The sequence below is a fragment of the Castor canadensis genome, chromosome 11 (genome assembly GCF_047511655.1).
Source record: "Castor canadensis chromosome 11, mCasCan1.hap1v2, whole genome shotgun sequence".
In the NCBI taxonomy this organism is placed as follows: domain Eukaryota; kingdom Metazoa; phylum Chordata; class Mammalia; order Rodentia; family Castoridae; genus Castor; species Castor canadensis.
The window spans coordinates 80,831,529-80,842,671 of NC_133396.1; the positions used below are offsets into that span (position 1 = coordinate 80,831,529).

Consider the following 11,143-nt stretch of genomic DNA (forward strand, 5'->3'; position numbering starts at 1 on the left):
CCAATAGTCACCTCTTGAGCAGCTGGGATTAAAAGGCATGAGCCCAGCCCATGTTTTTCTTTTTTCAAATGAAGGTACTTATTATATTTTCTATTATAGAAGCTATATAGTTTGCACACAATAAAAAGGAAAAAGAAAAACCATTCAGCATCTCCTTGGGGATGATTCCTGTTATAATTTGGTATTCTACTCACAAATACAGATTATATTATTTTCTCTTTTTTTTTTTATATATATTATTTTCTAATATACAGCCATCAAATAAATAGTTTTGCAGTATTTTTTCCACTTACTCTAACTTGAGCATTTCCCCCATGTTTTTAGATAGTCTGTTATTACGTTGGCTACATAACTTTCATTTTATGGGTAAACATAATTAATTTAGCTAATCTATTCTTAGACATTTAGCCTACCTAAACTTCAGACGAGGAAAGAACTCATCAAGTTATTTTTACTGCAGATTGGGGCCTAGAGTGGTGGATGTGAAACTGCATGGGCAAGCTACGGCTCTTCTCTCAGGGAGCGAGAGAAAGATAATTTCCCAGCTGACTTTTCAGAGACATTCTGTTTGTTCCCACTCCTGATGGGTGACACGCAGGGGAAGATAGGACTTCCCATGTCCTTTCACTTTTTATACATAATTCTCATTCAAAATCAGATAGAAGTCATGTGTGCTCATGGCAAAATCACTACTCCCCTATTTCAAAACGTTCCAGGCAGAGAAGTGTGCAGAGAACAAGCTGCCCCACCCAGGTGGACGTCCGGAATGTTCTGTTCTGAGAGCTTGGTCACTGGGTCTCCACATACTTAAGTGGGCAATAAGCAGGCTGTGGAGTGACTCTGGTGACAGAGCACCTGTTTAGCAAGTGTAATGCTCTGAGTTCAAACTCCAAGTACAGCCAAAAAAAAAAAAAAATTACAAAAAAAGCTATCTGCCACAAAGAGACAGCAAGACATGCTGTTTCTGACTAGGAAACAGGTTTGTCTCTTTAACAAATTTCCATGCAGAAGCCAAGCACTTGAGGAAGAAAACACAACTTTCTTCTAACATTTTAGCCAATCCGAAATGGACATTCTGTTCTAATAACCATGTACTTGCCTAGAGGAAAAAGTGACTTTTTTTGGTGGCGGGAAGAGGTGGCAAAGAGAACAGAGTCTTGCTATGTTGCTCAGGCTAGTCTCAAACTCCTGAGCTCAAGTGACCTTGTAACTCAGCCTCTGGAGTAGCTGGAACTACAGGTGTGTTCCAATGTGCCCAGCTAAAAATGGTGCTTTGAAGGAACTAAGGCTAGCAAGCCTTTTTTTCTAGTAGAGAAAGGAGATGCTTGTGTGGTTGGGATGGGTAGAGAAAGACCTCCCTTTCCAGCTACATTGCTTGGGGCAAGTGGGCTATCCTTTAGGACCTCAGTTTCTTCAACTGCAAAAACAGAGATACAGCTCTCTCAGAGCGGTTGTCAAGATTGAACTGGGGTCTGGGGCCATGGCTCAAGTGGTGTAGCATGTGCCTAGCAAACACAAGGCCCTGAGTTCAAAACCCAGCACTGCAAAAAAACCTAAACTGTAACTTGTAGATGAAAATGCCCATCATGATGGTGGACATGCAGAGTTTACTCAATCAGCATTTGCTTCCTTTCCTCCCTGTACTTGCATTGCATCATTAGCTATCCCTGTAGTACATTCACTCAGGAAATAACAAAATTGACCACAACTCTACCAGATGCTGAAGACACAAGGATAAACAAGATACAAGCTCAATCCTTGTATATTGTATGTTGTCTGGCACTCAGGAAATACCTGCTGAGTAAGACAAAACAGCTCAAAGTCTGCTGGAAGTGACAGGCACTTAACAAAAAGTTATTGCAATAATCGGTATGTACAAATAATTATGATGTATGCAAAGGAGAAGGAGGAAGAACTGCCAAAGGATGGGGATGGGGCTTGGAAAATGATGCCCAAAGTGTGGTGCTTTGGCATTCAGTTTGAACTAGGGAGGTCAAAAAGCATTAGAAGTAGTCTCAGAACTAAGGACTTTGTGACCTGTTTTCTCCCCCAGGTGCAGGCAGAAATACACTCTCTAAAGCTTCCTTACTTATGGAAGTCCCTTTAGAAGGAATACAATTGCTGGCGCCATCTTTAAACTCAGATGGTCCAAAGAAAGATGGGAATGTCGCCACACCAAGACAGACTTTTCACAAGCTACTGTCCATTCTTCTCCCATTCTGTTTCCAGCGAGAATCATTTACAAACTAGTGTCTGCTCACTGGGCCTATTTCTTTTCCCTGCAAATCATTTATTTTCTCTCTAAAAGTGCCCAGAGCTCCCTGCTGGAGAGGGCATTTAAACCTCCACCATTTAGTCCTTCTTGAGTTTCCCATTTTGTGTGGCTCCTTCGCCCTGCAATGGTTTTGATGGATAAATAGAAATGTTCACATGAAATAGACAGAGAGGAGAGGGTGGTGGTGAAAAAAAGGAGAGGAAAATTGAATGAGTCGAGGCACACAGTCTGGAAGGGAAGACAGGGTAAAATGTGTTTGGGGAAACAAAAGCAAAGCAGTAGAAATAGAAGGTTGATTGTGGAGAATCTCCTATGCTGTCTCAGGGAGGCTGGGCTTTAATCTTTAGACCAGTTCATCTCAGACCTTGATGTGCTAAAGAATTATCAAGGTCCCAGCACTGTGAGAGGGGACAAAAAGAATCATTGGGGGCCACTGTGAAGATGGCCTTAAGTGGTATATAGCAGGGCCTGAGACCCTATATTCCTACCATGTTCCTGTGTGACACTAGAGTAATTGGTCCATGGGCCATACAGAGAGTAGCAGGGCTTCTACAAAAGGGTCAACACAGATTCCTTAAGAGTGACATGATCGGATTTACTTACTAGGAAATAAGTGTATTTGTTTGTTTGTTTACTGGGCTGCAGGTGTGTCAAGTGCCTTGCAGGTATTTTACACAGTCTTACTTCATGGAGAAGCTCACAGCATTGCAATGACAAAACGGTGGAGGCCTGCAGACTCGCAGAGTCAGAGAGGGTCTTACAGATGACACCACCGAATGCTCTCTTTACAGAATATTAGAGGGAGCTCTTAAAAGGCAAGATGGCTACTTGGTAGCAAAGCTGGCAGATACCCGAACTAAAATGCATTTAACCAAGTGTTTTTTTTCTGTTTGTTTGTTTTTTTTCTGTCAACTTTCCTATTCTGCGACATCTACTTATGTTAAGAGAGCTGAACTGTGAGTATTCACAAGAATTAAGAAGGAAAAAAGCTGCAGAGAATTAAGAAGTAAAAGTCAGTGTTCAGCCATTCAGAATTATGGAGGTTGTGGACTTTGGTATAAGCTAGGTAGGGAACACTCTCATGTTTTTAAGTATTAGATTCCATGTATCTCTTCTTTTCATCTTGTCTCAAGTAGGTTAATGTCCACTTGTTATTGTGTGTCCCAAACCTGCTTTGTACATATAGCAACATTTGCTAGAGCAGGTGGTGGGAGAAAAAGGCACAGCTTGTGTGCCTACCATGGGCTATACACTGACATATATATAAGGTTTAATTTAATTCTTAAAAGGCCCATACAAAAATGCATGCTAGCTGGGCATGCCAGTCAGTAATCTCAGCACTCAGGAGGTGTAAGCAGGATGCTCTTGAGTTTGAGGCCAGCCTGGGCTACAAAGCAAGCTCCAGTCCAGTTTAGGTGATGTGGCAAGATACTTTAAAAAAAAGAAAAGAAAGCTCCTTATTTTGACTTTATACCTCAGGAAAGTGAAGGTTTTGGTTTTTTTTTTTTTTTTTTTTTGCCTATCTATCTATCTGTCTGTCTGTCTATCTATCTATGACAGTACTGGAGTTTGAATGCAAGACTCATGCTTGCTAGGCAGACATTCTACCACTTGAGCCAGGCCCCAAGCCCACAGAAAATGAAGTTTTTAGAAAAGAAGATTTGATGAAAAAGAGGAAATAATGAAATGGAGGCATTAGTGTCAGAAGATTTTTGAGAAATGGAAAAAGATCCAGAAAAGCAGAGACTTTAAATTCTTTCTACATGGAGTCTGGGCTTCCAGGAAAACAGCGGAGCAGGGAGGAAGAACACACTTTCAGTGGGTCCCAGATAAACAAACAAGGCTGTTTTAAGAAGCCACTTCCAGGCTACGTGGGGCCTGCTCATAGGTTAATGTAGCATGGAGCAGATGGAGTGTTTTGAGCTCACAGACAGGATCTTGCTCTGGACTAGGAAGTAAGTCCTGCCTGCGCATGCAGTCACATGGCTTCTGCTTTATCTGCCCAACAAGTGGTTGAGAAACAGCTGACTTCAGTCTTTCTCAGAACTTGTGGAAAGGGAGAAGTAACAGGAAAAAAAAAAAAAAGCCCTGTTATTAACCAGCTGAGTAATCTAAATGCCAACTCAGGATGTTACAAGCAGCAAGGATGGGCTTTTTCATGAAGCTTAGAAATTATATTTTAGACTCCACTAATCTAAAGGAGAACTTATGTGGTCATCTCTGAATGAGAATACTGAAAGTACAAGAAATTTCATCTGCTTTAAAGGAGGAAGGTTAGGGTTTACAAACTCAGTAAGAGAACACCAAAAAGCAAGGGCTTTCCAAAAGGTATCTTGTGCCAGGCACCGGTGGCTCAAACCTACAATCCTAGCTACTTGAGAGGCTGAGGCTGGGAGGATCACAATTCTAAGCCAGCCTGGACAAATAGTTCATGAGACCCCCATCTCCAAAATAACCAGAGCAAAATTGACTGGAGGTGTGGCTCAAGAGGTAGAGTGACAGCTTTGCAAGCACAAAGCCCTAAGTTCTAACCCCAGTCCCACTAAAGCCAAAAAAAACAAAACAAATGACACCTTGCCCTTGTCTTATGCTATAACAGTTCATACTTTTTGATCTAAGTACACACTGGCCCTGTTGCACAGATTATCTCATTTAATGCTCAAAATTCTATGACGTGGTATGGTGAGGATTATTTTTTATAGAGGAAGAAAGAAGCCGGAAAAAACCATTATTTGATAGTCTAATACCTCTAATGGGTAAAAAACATTCAGATCCAGCAAGTGGCTGGATCTCCTTGCTGTTGTGGTAATGTTTATTGGGGGCTTATAGATAGTTGAGGGTCACCTATGGCATGGGCCCATTATTTATTTTGTGAGCAAAAGGACTGACACAGTATTCATCCAGAAGTCAAAATATTTGCTGGGAGAATGATTATTCAACAATCATTTTCTGCTATCTCTGTTCTTTCTCTCCCCCTCCCAATATTTAATCAGTATTGAAATGAGACCATAAACATGCCTAGAGGGTCCGTCAGGTAGATATCCTCCAATTTCCCAAGGGTAGGATATTTTCATAAAGTCTTATGACCAGCCTGGCTTTGCTGTGTTTTGTTTTCTGTGATACTAGAGATCAAACCCAAGGTCTTATGCATGTCCAGCATGCGCTCTACCAGTGAGCTTCACCAGCTCCTGAACAGCCCGATTGAATCATACAGATGTCTAGTGACAGGATCCCTAGAGGGACCAGGACAGAGCTTGGTATCAAATCTAAAATGGAATTCTCCTCATCTAATTCTGCTGGTCCTACTTGGGAAAGCCAGGGCTGTGGTGAAATCCTAGAATTTGCTTTGTGGATCAACAGACCCTGGGAGAAAGGCAAGCTGCCATTTTGTTCCTTCTCCCTTTCTGCATGGTGATATAGAGCCTTTCTCTGACTTGGGGATCAGCGACAGTATAGAAGAGAGATCCACAGAAGCTAAGTGGTTCAGAGCCTAAGGGAGAGTTATTTATAGAGTGCTCTGTCCTTTTTGGTTGAATGAGAACAGATTCCTTTATGGCCTGAAGTGATAGTTACCCATTCTCAGTCATTGGTGTGATGGTGGCAGCAACGAGACCCTGCAGTTTCTTCTTTGGAGAAGCCATGGAGCTGCTGAAGTCTGGAAAACACACATCATCATTCCTCTTTCTTCAAGGAATGCTAATTAATGATCTAACTCCCGGGCAAAGTTCACTGCTAGTTTAGAACTGAAAAATATGCTTGCAAGCATACAAACACAGAAAGCAAGTAAAATTTCAAGAGTATAATTCTATTGGGGAGAAAACTTTAAGACAAGGAGAAAGTGGGCCTTGGAAAATACTATCTGGAAGGCCTCCTGTTTTAGCTACACAGATGACTGAGGCAATCCCATGCATCAAAGAGTAGGAGTAAATTAACAGCAGACTCAAGAAGCAACTGCAACCTCACTAGCATTAAGTTAAATAGAAGAAATTCCTATAATTTAATTGAAAAGGTGGTCAGAAAAAAGGGCATTCTCTCCTTTTTCTGTATGTTCATTCTTTTAAGCTAGAATACCACTTAAAAACAGCACTGAAAGTATTAAGGTTTCAGTGTGATTTATATAACTATCCTTAGATTAACCTAGCTATTCTGCTATATTCTAACTTTGCCACAGTTTCCTTAATCTCTCCTTTCCCCACCACAGCAGGCTACGGAGGGAGGTCAGGAAATGTGTCATTGTCTTTTCTTTCCCTGCCATAAGCACAGCAACCTGCTTGACACTCGGCTTTCAATTCACAAGTGATGACTATGTGGGAGAATGAATAAGATGTTCAGACTGTAACTAGATGATGACTTCCCAGATGGACACTCACTGCTGAAAGAGTCAACCCATGCCACTCATTTCGGGCAAAGGATCCCTCTACATGCACTGGCAGAGTGAACCTGTCCAGAATTAGTAGAGAAGACAAAACGGACAAAGAGAGGCAACAGAGCACACTGGTGACACAGCCTGAATTCCATGCAGATTGCCTGATTTAATTCTCAGCCTGTCTCTTGCTACTAATAGAAACATTTTTTTGAGCTATAAGACATAAAAAGTCACAAATGCAATTTGAAGCCACCTATGTAATGTGTAACAATGAAGAAAATACACGATAATCAGGTAGCTTTTGTGACAATTATACAAAAGACAGTGGGCTTACAGGAAATACAAAATGTCTATAGGTGGGTGATCAGCAAGAAGGGACATGTTGTATTTCTGATATCACAGGCACATTTAAAAGCTGACTGCCATATCACAATTTACCCCAGTACAATAAAAAATAAAGAAAATAAGTAAGAGCCCAGTGTCTACTATACTGAAATCTGACCCACATAATATAGTACTCATTATTATTATTATTATTTTGATACAGTCTCACTATGTAGCCCAGGCTGGCCTAGAATTCATGATTCTCCCGCTTTAGCCTCCAGAATATAGAGATTACAGGCATGAACCACCATACCTGACTTTGTAGTACTTAATTATGAAGCAACCCATTTAATTTGCTTTTGTCTTAAAACTGCTAATCTCATTAATGGATTAAGCTTCTGAAGTTCAGAATCCCTATCTTCTACTTTTCTGTATCCTCCGAGTATCCTGGCTCCAGTGAGCTCTTGACAAACACTGCTTTTGTGACAAGCCAACATGACACCTGTCCTTGAAAACAGAATGTTCCCAACAAGACTTCCTCCTCAAATCAAGCTCAAATCCTGCATGCAGCACTGCTCTGTAGTGAACGGCCATAAAGGAGAGTCTTTTAGGATCTACTGAATACTAGGATTTCTCTGACATTTCCTAGTTCAAATCTGAGACTAAAATCATGTTGGAAGCTTAGAAAGACAAACATAATCACCTGCCCCTGAGGAAGACACAAGACAAGAAATCATAAGACATGGTTCTAATCCTTAGGCGGCATGTGACCGCCTTCCCTACACCTGGGAGGCCCTGTCTAGCCAGAGGAATGTGTGAGCCTCACATGAGACTGATCCTATGCCTATCTTCACCTGGCACTTCTACAAGTATCTTGACTCAAGAAACCCAACACAGAGCTGCCATCTTGTCCTTGAAATGATTTCTTCCTCTGTTCCTTACAGTAGAGGTGTTAAAGGGTCATACTTTATGGGTCTGCATCCTGGCTCTACCAGTTACCAGATCGGTGATCTTGGGCCTGTTATTTAGGCTCCGTGTGCTTCACTTACTCTTCTGTGAGTGAGGATAATAAATAAAGACAGGCACAGAGTACATATATGTTCAGTGCCTTCCATATAGTCTTGTCTAAAGGGCACAGGATGACAGCAAGTATTAGCATGTGCTTACCGGTGCCATCTTCACAATCACTTCTGTTCTGGGAGCACCTCCTCCCCAGTCTTCACTACTTTTGTCTAGTCAGGGACCAAATATCTGCTATCTGCTTTTTTTTTTTCAGTACTGGGGTTTGAACTCAGGACCTTCACCTTGAGTCACTCTACCAGCCCCATTTTTGTGAGGGGTTTTTTGAGAGAATGTTCTGAGAACTATTTGCCCAGTCTGGCTCTGAACATCAATCCTCCTGATCTCTGCCTCCAGAGTAGCTAGGATTATAGGCCTGAGCCACCAGCACAGGCTTGCTATCTTCTTCACTGCTAGTTCTTCCTTACCCTTACTGACCTTCTTATGACTTACCCCCTTGTTATTTCTTATCTAGACTAGTGGTCACAACCACAGGTCCAGGAGGCCCCTGGGGTGAAGGAAAGTTCAAATGATAAGACGGCTGAGAGCTTGAGTCAGCATTAAGTCTCCTGAATCAAACACTGCTAGCCTGTTCACACTAAGGACTTCCATATTCTTGTGTTTTTAGCTGCATTTTATACTTAGTAACACTACATTTTTAGGATGGCCAGAAGCTTGGATTGGAAGGCTTATGTGTCTTTAATTGAAAGAAATCAAATTAACTATGACTTATATACAGTTAGAGTAGTTAAAAAAATTCAAAACATGGGGCCTGTGGGAGAATAGGACGAGGCTGGGATCACTGTCATGATCTCCTGCCTCTTTAATCCCCACAGGCTGCCAGACAAATCTTCCAGATCATGTCTTTGCACCATTCAGAAAATGCCAGCTTCCCAATCTGTCTCTACAAAGTCTCTTCATGCCTGCAGAACACCAGCCCAATTGCACTAAGTCCCTGTAGCTCTTACCTGCCTTTCACTGTCTGGCCGGTTTGCCTTTGTGTCCCAAGCTTCTCCCTCTTCAATTCCTCCAGTCTGGCTAACTTTTAAAAACTCACTTTAAAAATCATACCTCTGGTGGCATAGCCTCAGAGGTAGAGCGCTTGCAGGTGCTAGACCCCAGTACCACCAAATCCCTGATAGTTCAAGCCGAAAATTATTTCTTAACCTTCAAAATTTCCCCCAAACATTTGCTTTTCATTAAAAGCTTCACATCAGAGTTAGAAGCAGATGGTTTTGATTCCAAGCCATGTGGGGGACAGGAACAGCTTCAAAAATTTACCTTTGCCTAGAGCAATACTCTAAAGTATAAAGTTTGGGCTTGGAGGCGTGGCTCAAGTGGTAGAGTGACTGTCTAGCAAGCTCAGGTTCTGAGTTCAACCCCCAGTACTGCCAAACGAACAACCATAACAGAGTAAAGTCTACTGGCTTTATGACCTGTTAAAATCATACAGAAAGAGATGGGATAAATCACCACAATTTTAACAGACAATGATCATTTTTAATATTGGAGCTTTAGGATAAACTTGGGAATGTTCTGCTGTGAAATTCACAGCTTGTATCCAGAGCAAATGGTTAGTTAAAATGTTCTCCAGCCTGAGGCTTGCTGTGAATTTAGAAAGTAACTACTGAAACACTGGGGAGGGGTAGTACACTTGATCTTACTCCTAGACCCACAAGCACACTGCAAAGAATTTAAAAAATTTTAAAAGGCAAAGTTTCAAAATTTAAAGAAAAAAGGGTGGAAAATAGCTCTGCGCAAGAAGACATTGAAAAAAACCAAAAGAAGCAGAAATACAACCAATTTCTCGTAAAACCTGCGGGAGGTGTATGAGATTTAATCACTCAGTCACTAAGTGATCAAGTGACACAGGGATCCTAGGCGGCCCGACTGTGTGATCAGTAAAGGATTCGGGAATGACACCTGCTCCAGGCCGGGACGTCGCCTTCACACTCCCTTCCGCACCACTCCTCAGCTGTCCGCCTTCCTCCTTTGCTCGGGTCGCCTCGGTCTCACCCACCCCCGCGTCAGGTCCCCCCGCGCTCCCGGCGGGAACACCGGGTGGCCTCAGTCGGCGTCCGTCTGTCTTTCCCGCGAGTGGCGTGCCGCGCTCACCCTGACAGTGAAATCCGATCGCACTCCACTCCGCTCCGCACCGTACAGCGCCGCACTCTGCCCGGGCTGCGGGCCGCGCTCTTTATACACGCGGCGCCCGGGCGCGGGACCACGTGCGCCGCGCGGGGACTTGGGAGTTGTAGTCCCTGCCTCCTCCGCGGCGCGCGGTCGGGGTGACTCAGGGGACAGGGGCTCTTGCCCAGGCTTCTGACTGGTAGCTCAGTGCCCCAGAACGCCAGCCTCTCCCGTCTTTCCGCATCGCCTGGCCTTTCTCCTCGGTCTTCACTTTCCTTCTGCCCAGGCCCTGCAAGAAAGGCTCTCTTGGGAAAGCGTATTTTTAAAAAGGGTTAGCTGCTAACACAGGAGCTTTTCTGGTGTGTTCTGGAGAACAATCAAACGTTTTGAAAGGAAAAAGTATTTTTAACCAAAATGTCTCTACTTGTAAGAATGTCAAGCGTCTGCTTTCTAAACGGGGGACACAGCCACGCACAAGTCCTCAACTTTCTCTTGATGTGAACTGATCTCAGTTTTTCATGAAAGCTATTGGCTAGTGCTTATTGTTTCATTTAGACAAAATACATTTCCCCAAATACATTTCTAGTTTGGTAAGTGCTTTTAAATATAATAGCTCTTTCCATGCACACACTCCTAGAGATAATTATAACTATGTATTTAGTGCTTACTTTCCTGCACCATCCTAGCTATTTAACATTTAAATCATAAAAACAATCCCACGTGATGGGTATTTTAAAAAGAATTCGTATGTTGGCTAGGCGTGGGTGGCTCATACCTGTAAGTAATCCTACTTATTTGGGAGTCAGAGATCAGAAAGATAGAGGTTCAAACCCAGCTGGGGCAAATAGTTCTCCAGACCCTATCTCAGAAATACCCAGCACAAAAAGGGTTGGCTCAATGGCTCAAGTGGTGGAAGGCCTGCCTAGTAAGTGGTGATGCCTGTAGTTCAAACCTCAGTACCGCAAAAAAACAAAAAACCTTTAGAAAAA

General features: G+C 42.7%; 1 protein-coding gene across 1 annotated transcript in view; it reads right to left on the bottom strand.

Moving 5' to 3' along the window:
- The window catches only part of Npl (N-acetylneuraminate pyruvate lyase), a 55,189-nt gene extending 44,957 nt beyond the window's left edge, over nucleotides 1-10,232 (bottom strand). Inside the window, exons 1-2 of the mRNA XM_020169528.2 lie at nucleotides 10,140-10,232; nucleotides 5,849-5,930 (exon numbers count right to left, since the gene is read on the bottom strand). Of these exons, the coding sequence (XP_020025117.2) occupies nucleotides 5,849-5,916 (68 nt within the window). The 5' untranslated portion in view covers nucleotides 5,917-5,930; nucleotides 10,140-10,232. The remainder of the gene's footprint in view (nucleotides 1-5,848; nucleotides 5,931-10,139) is intronic.
- Nucleotides 10,233-11,143: the final 911 nt, after the last annotated feature.